At 47.2% G+C, this 16,140-nt stretch overlaps 1 protein-coding gene across 1 annotated transcript in view; it reads right to left on the bottom strand.

Moving 5' to 3' along the window:
• The window catches only part of LOC105567946, a 51,892-nt gene extending 37,010 nt beyond the window's left edge, over positions 1-14,882 (bottom strand). Inside the window, exon 1 of the mRNA XM_012023237.1 lies at positions 14,770-14,882. Within this exon, the coding sequence (XP_011878627.1) occupies positions 14,770-14,882 (113 nt within the window). The remainder of the gene's footprint in view (positions 1-14,769) is intronic.
• Positions 14,883-16,140: the final 1,258 nt, after the last annotated feature.

The following is a 16,140-nucleotide window of genomic DNA, read 5'->3' on the forward strand; positions in this document are numbered from 1 at the left end:
CGTCCAAACGCGAGGGCGAGTGGCACATCGTAATGACCTCAAAGGTGGTTAGAAACGGAGGCGAAGGCGATCCCCCGAAGTTTCGCCGTGTCTCACGGAGAAGGTTGGCGGAACACTCGGCCAGGTGCATTGTACTTCGTCGAGCACGTAGATGAAGAGGCGTCCGGGCTCTCTCCTTTGACGCCGGGCATTAATGTCGTTTCGCCGGTCCTCCTCCGAGATCGTTACCTCGAGATACCTCCGCATGTACCGATCGATCGATCTTGCTCGCTGCTCCTCCATCTTGGCCACGCTGCATGAGCCCGTAATGACGGCATTGAACAAACTTGTGTTTTCCAATGGAGCGACGGGAAATAATTACGTCCGTCGGAATATAAAGTTTTATTGGTGCTTCGAAGGTAGAACGATCAATTTGCCTGAACGTAAAGTGCGGAACGCGTAATAAAGCGGCACGCATGAAGCACAGTAGATTTCCGTCTGATCTTGGATTTCGGAGTGACGTTGGCGTTCGCGTTGTAAAAATATAATTGCGTTGCTCCGAGACGAGATAACGTGATACGACGAGGATCAGTCTTCATTTTAATTCGACGAGTGACAATCCCTGTTTATTTATCAAGTGTAATTTTGGCAGATTGTGTTCTTTAACGCGTGCGTCGCGCCAAGCTCCATTGTTGCCGTTTCGTCAGCGAATTGGACATTTCATTGATTTGCACCAAGTTGCGATCCTTGCACGATAAAAGAGGTCGGTTGGAGGACTCGAAAGCGTGTTGGCATTTTCGAAGCGTCACCCAACCGAGTTTAATCTGCAGGATGGTCCGAACGTGACTGTCACTCGTCAAATTCGAATTCCGAACTTGATTTTCTCGCCTATTCATGCATCCGCATCTGCTCATCATCGCTGAATATTCAGGAGCCGTTCGTCCGATAGGTGGTTTAACTCAATGATGAAGGAATAAAAATGTGGAAAGGAGGGGGAGGGGAAACGAATATTATGCTTGGAAACGCGAGGAAATTAGCTCTCGCCCAAGTTTTAATATCCGTTTTATTTTATTTCGCGTGGCCGGTCGGATCAGCGGCGGCAGCGAATCCCGCGTCTCGCGTCGGGATCGCTCCTCGTGCACCGTTCAACAAAAGATCGCGCGGCCAATTATTAAGTATCGAGCAGCCAATTTCCTAAGCAAGGATTATGTTCCATACGCGGGAAATTAAATTTTCGTACTCCTCGCGAATTCATTTATCGCACGGCCCAAACACGTGGATCGAATCGAACGCTCGACTTTAAGTGTCCTCGACACATCGTCACCGCCGGCAAATGTATTCCAATGGCAAATTCTTTATCGAATTAAAATCGATTTCTCTCCACGGAGCGACGGCTTAATTGCGACCTGTTCTTTTTTTTTCACCTTTTCTCTTAACGCACGTCCCAAAATCCGATTCGTACAAAACTCTGCGAACGGCGTGAGCTTATTATTAGGTTATACCATAAGGATTAAGACACAGAAAGACCGTCGATAATGACGAAAGTCATTCTGAGCGCGAAAGGTTAATAAACGTGACGTTCCACGATGGATGGTGATTCATCGGCGTCATATAGATCGTAAGGGCGATTTAGAGGCTCAATAAGGGAGAGCAATCGGTCCCCGAAATGGTGGTCTTTCCCCGTCATTAGTTCGCTCTGGTTGCCATACTCCCGATGATGATGTTTTGAGGAAATGAGGTCAGTGGAGTCCGCGTTATTGCTACGTGAGAGAGTAATTAAACGGCGACGGTGATTAAGAGCCTCGTGAGCCGTCAGCCGGTCACTTTGCGTCTTAATTTATTCGAATTCTGGCATTAATGCCCGCGTGGGAAAATATCGGTCCGCGTTTAAACGTCATCGAGCTCTCCGCGTTTTACGAGCGGACCGTTTGCTGGAATGGAAAATAAAGCTCGGGTAGAAAGGTAATTGTTTGCGTTTCTGCCGTGAGAACACAATATCCGCTTTTCCGAAATATAATGAAGTCAAATGTTGCCGGCGGAAAATTAACAAAATTGCCACGGTAGAAAATTCATAAAATAAAAGACTAATCCGCGAGAAGCGCGATACCGTCGGAAAACACTTCGCGCTGGCTGAACCACCAATAAGTGATCAGAAATCGTAGATTCCAATTATCATTATTATTAAAGATTCGTACCGCGATCGCGATAAAGTTTTCGATCTCAAATTAAGCGTCTCGTCCGCACACAGAACTCGACGTACGTGCAAACTTCAACTAATTCCCCTTGTAACTACTTGCAACCAATTAATCCTATGTCGGGCGCGAAGTTTACTAACGCGAATTTTGCACTAGACTGTTCTCAACAACAGTTCCAATTTTTGTTCTCCGCAGCCCACGAAGAGAGAAATAAGAGGAGCGAGCGAGAGAGAGAGAGAGAGAGAGAGAGAGAGAGAGAGAGAGAAGTCAGTGAACGAGGCGCTGAACAAAATCTCGTCGCGCCGGTCTGATTGTAGAGAGATTCGAGCCTCCTTCAACGCGTATAGTTAGCATAATTTCGTTTATGAAACTCGGGCGCATCTGTCGCTCTCTCCTGCGGTTTTTTCCTCTCCTCTTTTTTAATTCCGCGGCCCCTCGTTATTTCTAAACGAGCGCACGTCGCGCAAGCGGCGAATACGCTTTCGCATTTGCGGCGCGGGATTTATTTGCTATCGCAAATACGCACGCGGCAGATTGTCTTTCTTCTAATTAATTGCAATCCGTGTGCGCTTTAGCAACACATCTCTTCTATCCTTCCCTTCTCTGCGTTTTTTTTGTTCTTTCGTATGCGCTTCGTATTTAACATAGTAATATAACATTACTTTCGCAAGCGCGGTATCTTACGAATGCATGAGATACGCAAATTGCATTGGGAATTCGCGTGTAAATAAATAAAAACTTTAAGCACGTCAAGTTCCTAAAATTAATAATGAAACGTGAACGACGATCGGCGGCTCCCGTCTGCTTTGTAGAGTTCTCTCGTTATTCCTTCCCCTATCTTTTCGGTGAACCGGGCTTCGATCACTCTCGAAGCCTTTCGTTGCGGTCTATCGGAGCAACCCCGAAAAGAAGCAGCAGTGCATAATAATCGAGAAATGGCGGAACAATACGCGGAGGAGAGCATCATTCGGTGAGGAAGAGAGAGGGAGGGAACCGGGAGGAGACTCCGAAATAATTCTCTTCCGTGGAATCTATCGGGGATTCCGGAAGATTCCCCACTCGATGCCGCGCCGATGGAACGCATTGTGTCCGATTCGGAGGGCAGAATTTAGGGGGTCGCAAAGGGGGAGAGTCTTGAACACAGGATTGCGCCAATAATTCGCGAAATGCAGTCTAATACGCAGGTAGCGGGCTGGTGGCCGTCAGGTGCGCAACGCACTCACACACGCGCGCGCGCTCTCTCTGTCTCTCTCGGTACCGGGAATGTTCACCCCCGTCGGTTCTCCAACTCGGCCCTTCGGCTTGGTTGCGGACCCGGAGTGTGCGGTCGGCATACCCGACGTAACATGGTAGCATAACTGGCGCGCAACGTTACATTAGCCCGCATGTATGCCGATTAATCGACCCGCGTGCCGTTGTGCGTACCGCTCGCGTATTGCGTACGCCCGCGTGTGTCTGCATCGCGATATTGTCGTAAGTTTGGCACGGGGTGACGTGCACGCCTAGAGCTTTCGGGGAAATTTTCTTTGCCGGTATTACTGGGCGTCGATATTATGACGTCGCAATAATTAATCGGTAATTAAGTATCCAGGTGTGTCTGTGAATTTCGCGTCAGTTACATCGATGAAAATTAAGAGCTCGTTCGGAGCCGAGGTATCTTCGTGAGGAAGCTCGCAGCGCGTCCGAGACGTGACGATAGAAATTTATATACGTCGTAATTTATTTGATCTCAGTCTTGCTTTGACACAGTATACAGTTCGGTCTCGCTTCCTTCCGCACTAAGAAGTTCTATTAATTTTTTACCATCAACAGCAATGGCTGTCACATCGATCCAGTTAACTCGAAAAGGACCAGAAGTATTGGTCGAAACGTTGCGCGCTCAATTTTAATAAATTAGCCCAGTTGTGGTCGACAAATTATTCTTAAGGCCCGCGTCCACGATGCTAGGAGCTTGGTCCAAGTAGTCAATCAAGTTGACTAGCACATTTCTCGGAACTAAAACTTGGGCCAAGTTCTAGCGTCGTGGACACAGGCCTTAATTTATTTACCACTCTCATGTCCTGGCGCCATTGCATTGGGGAAATTTTAAAATGTTTATTTTATCTCGCTGTATTGCGACGTAGGATCATTTCCGGTGTGTCTGAGTACTCTAACATGAATGTTAAGGTCGGCTGGGACTATTAGCGCACGTGAGTGCATCACGCCGTCAGTACCGCTACCGTGCGGCGCGATAGTGCGTGTTCGTGTGCGCGAGTAATGTGGAAAGGCGCATGTGTGCGTAGAGACGGGCAGGGATCTCTTAGCGCGCATACGTGTACGTTGCCCGCGCATACGCGTGTACTGCGGTATTCAGGTACTCGGTGCTGTACAGGTAAACGGTGACGCATCGCGCCGCGTGTCCACGTGCGACGCGTGTTAGTTGGCGAACCGACGTCGCCGCATAGTCGCTAGTGCGGATCTGACGACGGTGCGTAGGCAGGAAGGAAACAGAGAGCGAGAGAGGGAGGGTGGAGAGAGGAGGAGGGGGAGGAGAGGAATCGGGCTCCGGAGGGACCACAGGGCGCCAAGGGCTCGTGGCATTTATGGGGATACATGCGCGAGGACAATGACGATGACGTAATTATGGACGGTTAGGGTAATAACACTGTCTGCGAGAGTACAATGGAATGCGACTGCGATAACGGGACACATTTCGCGCGATACGCATATCTCACGAGCAGCGCTTCTCAATTTCCCCTCCAATGCTATTCTAATTACGTAGTCTCTGACGTTGGTTGACCTGTGTCAAAATAGAGTGTCGCGCTTAAGCTCCAGTCTCGTCGACAATATAAGCTTATACGAAGTTAGAAGGCTCAGGGACAAAGGTGTAACGACTTAAAATCCCAAAGCTTTCTTCAAGTCCCAAGAAGCTTAAAAATCGCGGACCCGCGGAGGTATAAAAGTCGTAAATATCTTTGGATCGGAACGACTCGAACTTTGGGGTGCAAAGACTAGATATTGTAAAGATCCTGCATAATTCGAAGAATCGGGAAATTTTGAAGATTCAAAGGTACACAAAGGTCTAAGAGGTGCAAGGATGCGGAGGATGTTCAACTTTAACAGTTCAAAGTTGTTCGAAGGCACTCAAAGGATTCAGCGATTATCTGCGAGCCCACTTTCAATTGTCCTCGGTGGCCGATCTAATTTACAACCATTTAAATGAGAAACACTGTAACGCTCCCTCTTGCATCACCCACCTTCTCCGGTATTCCCTTTATTATTCTCCTCTTAGGTCGCGAGTATATCACTGCCGGAACGACGGCAGGACAGCTGGCGCATTCAGCGTTCGCCAAAACCGGTGGCGGGACCGACACGCGGGGCGCGCTGCGTCGCGCCGCGACGCAGCCGGATTGCGGGATTGGCGCATCGCGCGAAAGACGCAGCAGCCACGGGAATCGGCCTCGTACTTTCGCAATTGAATCGAACCGTCGGCACGCCGGGCTCGCGCTCGATCCTCCTCACTGCGAGACAGGGTTATCGCCGGCTCGTTTGCATGCGTGTGCGCGCATGACGTTTTTGTGCGTGAAGATACAGGAAAGGGGGAGGATTCGTCCATCAAGGTCCCATTTCATTGACGCTACGATTTAGCTTCAAATTCACGTAACTAAATTTACTGCTCGCCTAGGGAAGGAGAAGTAGTTGCAAAATATGAGCGTCGTGAAACTACCGCTGGCTGCGTTCAAAAACACCACACGAGTACCCCAGAGTATCATTTTGTCCTTGTTTAACATACGGTGAGCAACAAGGATAGAATAATACGCTGGGGTACTCGGGTGGTGTTTCTGAACGCAGCCCTTGCGACACCCAGCACTAAAAAAGTTGAGACGGTCTCAACTTTTTCCCCCCACTACGTCGAGAAGTCAGTAGACCTCATTTGCCGCTGGTTTCTAGCGTCCATGAAATTGCACCTTCACATTTCGCACTTTCGGGATGGTACACGAATGTTATTTCCATTATACGGGGTGTTCTGTAATACCCGCCTCACCTCTTATTTACGAATAGGGCGGATTACACTGACAATGAGTTGAAAAGTATCCACGTGCGGTCAGTTTCAGCGAACGATTCGTCCATTATTTTTTAAGCTTGGAGATAAATAGACCGAGAATTTTCTTAAGAATCGAATGTATTTCTCGCCTCTCCATTTACAAGTGGGTACGCGCAGACATTTTATTCGCGAAGTGGTTTTTAAATCGGAGAATACGCGCGACAATGCGGCTTGTTAAAAGTTAGATTTCATCGCCCTAGGTAAGAAGAAGTTCTCGGACAGAAAAGCTCGAGGATCATTCATTTAGCGGAATAAAGTCCGCGCGTGCGGCGCCGCCGCGTACCGGAGGATCGATTAGTATTCATATTATGCGCGAGATCTTCGTAAAGGAGCTTAAGTCCCGCGCAAATTGAAGAACGTATCTACCGGCCACTTATATTCTGTATCTCATTAAACTCGTAAGCTGCGATCATCCGCGACGGTCGGGCGAGTCTCGCGTGAGCTCGCGAGCCGGAATATCGTTAAAACTCGTAAGCTTGGCAGCTCTGTAAAACTCGAAAATTCGAAGGATCGACGACTCGAAGAGTTCGCCAGCTCGACACTCCGGTGAGCTCCGCGACGGCGGGGAGAGAATTTCAATTAGAAGGAGGCTACGAAGGACCCGGTTGAGAGAAAAAGGTGCGCTCGCGAGTACGAAAGCTCGTAATTTGCTTGCGTCAGGTCGCATCGGGAGGAAATGTCACGACAGATTCCGTCAACGCTCGCAAAGGACTCGGGGCTACGTGTCCTCGAGCACAATGTTCTCCCTCTCTTTCGCCCTGCCCGTCTCGTCCTCTCGGCAAGGTGAATGCCTGCCGTCGCCCGATGGTCTGTCATCACCAATTATAACCCATTCAGGCCCGTACTGTGAGTTAAATTATCCATAGACCAGGTCAGATTGTCCCTTCTGACCACGTCTGTAGAAACAACACGAGCCTGAATCAGTGGCCGCGTGCTCTCCTCTCGCGCAATCTCCCTGTCCGGCGTCGCGCCCCCGATAATTCGTCGAATCGCCGATGAAATTGCACCGGCGGCGCACATAACGCATTTGCGAAGTGGTGTAGCACTAGCCCGTTCGGCCCGCGCCACACCCGCGCGCCATTCACAATAGCATCCTGATTACTCGCGAGGGTTTGTACAAGTGTCTCTAAAATGAGCCAACAATCGCAAAAAAAAAAACGCTACACACAGTGCTCCAGCGAAAAATGCTTCCGTAGAGGAATCGGTAAGAATGAATTATTTATGGAGCGACGATACCGCCCCGTGCCCTGAGAATCAAAGTGGAAGAGCTTTCGTTCGCGTATTGTCGCAGGATAAGCGAGCATTCTCGGGCGACGTACGATTTATCTCGCGGCTATCGTATCGCGATTATTTTTCTTTGTTATCAGACGCACTTCGCCGCGTACGTATCGTATTCGACTGCTATTGGTTTCACTACCGACGGATACAGAATTAAAACGACACCGCCCGAAGTCAAAAGGAATTTGTTCATGGGACCGTTTTACGAGGATCCTACTCCATGTGCGTTATCGTCCTCGGACTGACCAGAAGCTTGACCCTCATAAATCTTGCAAGATTGAAAAATGGGCTGCGATTGTGGGAAAACAAAAAATCCCTTCGCTTTTAAAACCAGACTGACTTCGCTCCATTCAGGTTAAGCTTGTAAATCCTCAGGTAGCTCCTTTGTCTTCTCCTTTGGTTAAGTATATACGCATCGAGACATATATCTTTACGAGACTTTTATGAATGTCGCAACAATTCATTCGTGATTTAAAGGACGGATATTCTTGACGTTTTTAGGGTAATGCTATTTATGGGACTCTAATAAATATGTCAACCGGACAGTAAAATTGTAACGAAATTCAATCTTTAGTCGCTCAACCGCCTGTGCGTCATCCATACACTTGGGACTTCGTACATCTCAGCCCTTAAATTTCATGCCGCTCCGTGCCGCTCCTTTGCCACACGCGAAGGTTTAATTCTAACGATCCCAGCAGCCGTGTCTGGCAATCTTCCCGTCGGTGTTCCCGGTAATATCCGTAAGTGCATCCCGCGATTTTCTTGCGCGCACCCTTCTTGCCGATGTCTTGTCGCGCAAGGGAGAGAAAGGGCGGGATGGAGGACCGGTCGTATATATTTTTGAGACACCCGGAGAAGAGCGGCGTTAACAAGCAATGACTGCGACGGCGAAGACGTAGACGAAGAGAGGCGCGTGGTGCGTCAAAGTAGTGACGTCTAAGTGTAGCGAGGCCGCATCCACTCTAACTAATTGCTGCTTTCCATACAGTAATACATGTGCGAATGTGCTTCGTGGCAATCTCCAATGGGAAAAAAAAAGAAATATATTATTTACCGCTGGTGGCTCGCGACGTAAAACCGTGTTTAGTTGCGGAAAGAACAGCGAACAGGTGAAAAAAAAAGAGAGATACAAGTCGGGTGGTAAGCGCGAAACTTACCATCACGGCAGAAGAAATAAACCTACCGTAAGCGGAAGAAATAAAGTTGAAAGAAATACACGAATGAAGAAGCTTAATTCGGTCAATCTTTTTTTTTTTTCGTCGGGCTAAAAGGGCGCGTTCTCAGCACGATATATATTTTACTTTCTTTGATACTGAAATTTTAACTCTTTAATTTCCGGTTGTTTCGTTATAATTCCCTTCCTGTTTCAACAGGAGAATTCTATTTAATTCTTTAGGAGGAAAATAAAGGGAACAATACGGAGGGATTTAAAAGTTTTAGTGCCGGGCCATGATTTCGCGAATTAAGAATTCAATTTTGCATTGACCCGCTTCCCCGTCGCGGCTTTTTAATTCGCCTGTTTATCACATTGCCGTTACCTGTTTACCCGCCATCGTCATCGCGGCGTCCACAAGTTTCGTTGAAACTCGGCATTGCTCGAGAAACAGCTATCGGATTTCTTGGGAACGGACCGAAGGCATAAACAAGGTAAAGCCGATCGTCCGATTCGTTTGTTTGTCATATAAAATAACCGAGGTTTGTTTGTCAACCGTCGTACCCGATCTGAAACTGTGTCGCGGAAAGGAATTGAAAGGATGAGACAAGAGAGGGAAGGGGATCCTTCGGAACAGCGGTTCCCAAGCTTCGTGCTCCCGTTTAATATTTTTCCTTTCGTCTTTAATGAATATTAAACGCGGTATTAAAATTTAGAAAATTCATGAGATACAACTTTGTACTTAATTCTTATCAAAATTTGAATTAATTTTCTCGCGCACTATTAAGTAGCGTTCTCTCCATTTTCTTGGTAAATTGTTCACACTCAGTGCTTATGGAAAAGCAAAAAAAGCCGCGTATTCCGAAGAGAAACTCGCAAAATGAGATCAGGTCACCCGCTGCAACAATATAGTATCTTGGAAAATCCTCCGTTTTGTGTCTACTGTTAAAACACATTTTATGATCGATATTCGAAATTCGCAGCTGAAGATTCCCGTATTTTCCCTTTGAGACGGTCTCGTGTAGTTTTTTTTTTCGACATTTAAAAAATCTCTCACGCCGCTGGAAGTCTCTCACGTTCTCAGTTTGACACCGACATCCTCCATAAAGATAGACGAACGGAGTACCAGAGGGCGAAACGCTCATGCAATGCAGATCGTTAAAGCAACCTCGTCGTGCCAGTGACCCGAATGTGGCTTATGGAGACAAAGCGCAGTAAGGCGGTCGGGAAATGGAGGAAACGAGAAAAGAGCTAGCGAGGAAGCGCTCGCGAGAGACGCGGGCGCCCGCGTTCGTATCCGTTTTCTCCCTCTTTCTCCCCGCAATTCGTCTCTTCCGGTTTACTCGCGCGGATCCGCGGCAAGTGACGTTGTTCCACGCAGGAAAACGTTGATAAACCGGGCTTCCCAGTTTTACCGTATTACGTTCTGTTTGACACGCGCCGCTTTGATGACGTGCTATTTTTACGACGAGTGTCCTTTCGAATTCAAATTAGCTTCCTGATAAATTTACGTCACTGCAGGAGGAACGATTTTGGAGAGTCGTCGTGTGAATATTAAACAGAATTGCTGTTATTATGGAACAACACAATCACTTTCCTGTAATTATTTTATTAGACAATTAACTCGATAAACCGATGCGGCGTTAAAAACGTTGGGTAAATTCGAACGTTGAATTTACGACGTAAGCGCCCGTGTTTGAGAATTGCATTCGTAAACCGCCGGCGGTAATGTGGCCATTCGCTTTCGGTTTCTCGATTACGTCGAACGCGCGCACGATCTCGGTGTCTTTAAATAAAACTCTAGATCGGATAGCCGCATTCGGTGCTAAACGCGGCGCCGAACAAGAGTGTGAATGCGCGAAGCTAAGACGGGATAGAAAATAGAATTGACGATAGTCAGAGCCCACAATGGTGGACGAAGATAGCGGCGAGGATGTTCGGATAGGAAGGGAACACGACTCTGATTAGCATACAAACTACGCGCGGCCGTGTCGGTTCTCCACGTTCTGATTGTGTGCGCAGTGCCGTAGCTAAAGTCGCCGGTCCTCGTGACGAGGAACTACATCGCCGCCTTCCCGTAAAGGCGAAATATCATCGCGTGTAAATAACATTAATAAAATGTCGCATAAAAGATAAAACTGTCTGTTGCATAACAATGTAGTCGAAGTAAGTTGCTCGAGGGTGTCAATCGAATAAATTAAATACACTTTCGCGCCTTTGTATGTCAAACGAGATGAAGAGATAAGAGGTTTAACACGAGATCTACGTTTGTAATGAATATTGCTATGTAAAATCCCTGTCATACGGAATTCGATGTGAAATAAAGATCTCATGAAAGCGACGGTCGTCTTAAATTTAGAACACGCTTGATTTTAAATTCCGATCGCTTTCACACTCACCGCTGTACCTATCGCGGTTACAGTTCTGCGCCTCGTAGGTGCAAGCGCCAGGAGATCCGCAATAATATGTAGAATCGACGACCACGGGGACGGAGAGGAACCGCGAGAGCGTGCGAAACGGTGCGGAGAAATGCCGAGAAAAGGAGGCCGATGCCACCCACAAAGTAACGAGCCGCAAGACGCCGCAACACTCGAGACGTCACGCTCGATAATGGACCGCAGCCATTACGATAAACGCGAAAACAGAGTCACGATTGTTCCGTATGGCGGAGAAACTCCGGCAAAAGCATCCTTCGCGGCGGGAACTCGCGCGGAAACCACATGCGAGCTGACTGCTAGATTCGGCTCTATGTTCTTAATGATCGAGAAATTCATGAAGGAGAGAACATATTTCTATAACTATCTCCACCTTTCATCTCTCAAGAGTCTTTGTTACGGAGTCTTCATTTGAGAAAAGAACGTTCGATACTTCCTTTTCAATCAAATATACTATATAAATTCAGCTCTCGATAACACAAGTACAAAAACAGCAAACGGACAATGAGAGTATAACGCGGTCATTGTTGCGCGAGTTGTACAATTAACTATATTTAATTGCGATCACAATGTAATGGTAACAATTAGTGAACGTTTCGACTCCAATGTGAGTCGTCTTCGGCGCAACGAATATATTCTTTCTTACCATTTTAGTTGGGTGAAGCGGGGTGAGCGATTTTAGTTTTTTCACCAATTCCAATTGTCTTAGAAGATGCCCCTTTTAAAAAAAATACCAGACTCGAGATCTCGACGCGTCCGTTTTTCGTAAGCGAATTAGATATGATCCAGATTCTGACATGAAGACTCAGGCTTTACAGTTAGATATCTAATTTTACCATGGTCGGTCCTAATTCGCTCCGGCGTACGAGCATCCAGCACGGTCGTACGATAGCCACCCACAAAGCGCGAATATGGGGAACCGGTAACACTTGAGATACCAGCGGCGTGGTCGTCGATAATGGCCAGGCATTACGATAAAACGCGCGAAAACAGGGCCGCCGTTGTCGCGACGAGTGCCGTCTTCGAGGGCCCACGTGGAGGCACGCCCGGGCGTGAATACGGGGCACTGTGCTACCCAAAATTGTCCTCTCGACCGGGCGGTTTCTGGCCCGCCGATCGATCGTCAGACAGGGCTACGAGAGGCGTGGATCCACTGCTCATTAGCGGAGAGTTGACAGTCCGTCGAATGATCCCGGAGATCGGATGACGCGGACGGAACCAGTTAGGCGGGAGATGTATTTGAGATTGCGAAGCGTGTGCGAGGCAAATATAATATTAACCGATTGGACGGACATCCACGTGTCTTGGCACGCAGGAAATTCCACGTCGCCGACGTTATCTGCAAATTTCTTGCGCGGAGCCAAGAACTGCTCACCGCGTTTTCTCATCTTATCCCGCTTGAGATTAAATGAGACGAGGTTTGAATCTTATTGGAAGCGAATGGAATCGAGGGGGACGACGATTGACTGAAGCTCAACCGGGCGGACTCGCAATCGTGGTAAAAAAAAAAAGAAGAAGAAAACGTACGGTTTCTCAACCCTACGGAGAGAGGCGGTGCCGTTCGAAAAAGCGCCGCCCGCCGAATTGTCAACTTTTCCACGTGTCTCCTATTCGTCTTATCGAGCCGTACCATTTTTTACCGCGCGTCCAATCAACGTGCGACAACGGCGCAACGGAGCCCTCTCTCTCTCTCTCTCTCTCTCTCTCGCCCCCGCGGCCGTGTCCGTAAATCTCCCCAAGTAAGCCACCCCGGACGTCGGTAAATGTATTTTCCCGTGTCCCGCGGATCCACGAAACCGTGCCGACTAGCATGAGCCGCCGTGTCACAAATTACTGGCGCGTTGTTCCGCTGTCGGCGGTACGTAACACCGCCTGGGCGTACGCCCATTTCAGGAATGGCCTATTTCTGCTTTAATTTAAGACTCTACGGAATGCCAATTAGGCGTGCTGTTTCCCTCATTGAGAACCGGTGGTATAAAGGTCGAAACGGTCGTGAGACAATTTCGGCCTCGTATATCTCCGTATATTTATTGCGTCCCGTTATATTTTTCAAGTGTCACGTATTGCAAAGAAAGCGTGCGCTCCAATTTCTAAAATTTTCAAAGGACGGCCGTAAAAGGCGAGTCCCCACGGCCGAAAGGACGGAAGGGAAACGTAGGTGTGAGAATTTCTAAAATTTCCGCAAAACGGTCGAAAAGTGTTCCCGGCTACCGCTGTGCTCTAAATAAATTACCTACCGCGGCTGCTTGTAGATCAGCACGCGGTACTGCGAGCAAGAACCGGCGTTGCCGGCGACAGACTGTAGTAGTGAAACCGGGCGAGGCTTTGTTTTTGGCTAATTTAGGGCCCATTAGTGCGACGACGTCGCCCTATATCCTTCCCCGCTGCCCGCTATCTCAAGATAGCGCGGATAAAAATCCCGATGCAAAATCTCAAATGGAGAAATAACCGCGGGCGTTTCACTTATTATGCAACGTCATCTCCGCTAATTGTTATATATAACGATATTACGCGCGGTCGCTCCTTTTTTTCCTCGCGAGAGCGCAAGATGGCATCCTCGTTAATTACGAAGTCATCATCTAATCTCACCGCGACCTAGATCTCGGTGCACGATATGGGTACCAGAGCCACAGGCTGTCGGAAACACGGTTAGGTATTAATTAAAGTGGCAGGCTTTCTCGCCGCGTCTTCGGGTGCTCCCATTTTCGGGTAATTTGGGATACGCTCAAGAGCAACACTCTCATCTACGTCCCCGCCCCCCCTCCCTCGATCGCGCCATCAGAAAAGTGCTAAAGTTGCATAATCGTGTCATAAGAACTCGAATGACAGCACGTGGGAATTATTTTACAAGTTCCTCAAGTCCGATTGGACACGCGTGTATTTTCAAGTCCAACCATTTCCCCCTGTACATTTTATTCATACTTAGGGCGCTCTAAATCTTTCCAGTAACAATTGCAAAAATTGTAAAGCCATTTCCATAGCATTATATTACCTTTGACAGAACGAGTGTATCCTCCAAGGAAACAGAGACTTCGCCAAATATATTGTAATAAAATTCGAATAGCATTATATTATTTTTGACAGAATGAGTCCATTCCCCCAGGAAAACAAAGACTTCACTAAATCTTAAAATATCGATAGCTGACACTTTGACGTCGGCTACAGTATCCGTGAACTAACATTTCCCGAGTAGACCTAAAAGCTCCCCCTCGGCGCGGCTCACCGCGCCATAGATCATCGCCCGGTACGAGGAGGCAGAACAACTGGGGCGCTGTCGGGAACAAACCGACGGATGCTCAGACGCCCGTTTTCTCGCTCGTTGCTCTATTTTCGGTTTAATTCCGGAGCGATCGGTAACGCTCTCTCCCGTCTCCCGTACGACATCGCCCTTATTCTCTCACCATGTGGCCGTCCCTTTCTATTTCTTCGGCTCGCGTAAGAATACAAGGGTGGCCTGCGTTCTCTTGAAACACGATTGCATGCTGAACGACCTCGGACCTTGAAAACACGACGTCCCGGCGCTTTGTTGCAAGAAACGACCATCGACGGCTCAAAGTCGTAGAAATTTTGCATCGTATTGCGCCGTACCGGTCGCCCCGGTATCGGCGAGACGTGGAAACAATAAGAGAGCGGAGATCTACTTACTTCCAGAAAACGACGGACACGATCGCGGCCATCAGCAGGAGGACCACCGCGCAGGTGATGATCAGGGCAGTGCTTTGCAACGACGGGTTCGTATGATAGGAGGCGTCGATCATCTGGAAAGAGAAAGCCGTCGTTAGAGTGACATTCGAGCGTACGGATATTTACGTTTATTTTGCGAAAGCAGTAAAATATCGCATAAGCTATTTATGCGGAATACAAATAATCCCGCTCATTGTCGTGGGAATATATCCCGCGATGCGTGCGTGGATATTGGTTCATTCCAGAACCAAAATATAACGTAATATTGAATTACGCGCGACATTATATAAAGATAATCCGATGCTCGCCAATAAAATGAAATAACAACGGAATAGCCGTGAGAATAGCTCCATTTTTTTTAGTCTGCCCTCTTGTGGGAACGCCTTTCAATTGTTAGATTATATCAGCGTGACATTTCTAAAGATTCCTCGAAATTCGTGTGCTTAATCTTGATTAAATGCTGAATCCACCACAGGCGCTTAAACTCCTTCAGGCGCTGAATTTTTGAAATTTCCTTTAACGGGAAATCGCCGGGATCGAATCGAGAACCCTACAACCTCAGAAAGGATTTCTGTTACCGAGACAAAAAATATCCTTGACGCATTTATATTTCTCACAATCTCATTTAGCATAAAAATAAGATGATAGCAAAATAAAATCAATAATTCTTATTCTCATCTATCGAAGTAGAAAAGATTGACTTACTATATTGAGACAAGAGTAACTTATATGTATAAATGTAAGTTTATATATTGTTGCGTTTAGAACAAATTTTCCCTCCATACACAGTAAAAAATCGTGTGTTCAAATGTAAAAATTTTTTTGTATTACCAAGATTTGATTCTTACTTCAATGTAAAATTACCATAAAACGCATATGTTATTAGTTTCGTAACAACAAGATTAAAATATTCCTTTCTCTATAATAATGAGTGGCGCTATATCGATCCTATTTTATGATACATTCAAGCGTAATAGCATTGGATCCGGAAATTTACACCCAGAAATGAAAGATTTGGTTAGATTAAACAAATGAGATACGTTGGACATGTTTCTATTCAATTTTTATTTACTTCCACTGAAACATTTGCTAGATTTGAAGCTGCGAATTCTCTTAGAGAAATTCCAGTTTCAATCAAATAAAATTTCGGTTGAGGCAAAGAAATGATTTCTTTGAAATTAAGTAAAAGCAAGGTCAAAATTCAAAGAAACACTTTTTCCTGGGTGTACCAATCGCTCGTGTTGGCGCTACACACGTCAGAATAGCTCCGTGCCGAGTTCTTCGGCTACGTCACGGCGCGTAATTCGCGAAATGATCGTCTATTCCGCGCTC

The sequence above is a fragment of the Vollenhovia emeryi genome, unplaced genomic scaffold, assembly GCF_000949405.1.
Source record: "Vollenhovia emeryi isolate VEMERY1.0 unplaced genomic scaffold, V.emery_V1.0 DF939133.1, whole genome shotgun sequence".
Lineage (NCBI taxonomy): Eukaryota > Metazoa > Arthropoda > Insecta > Hymenoptera > Formicidae > Vollenhovia > Vollenhovia emeryi.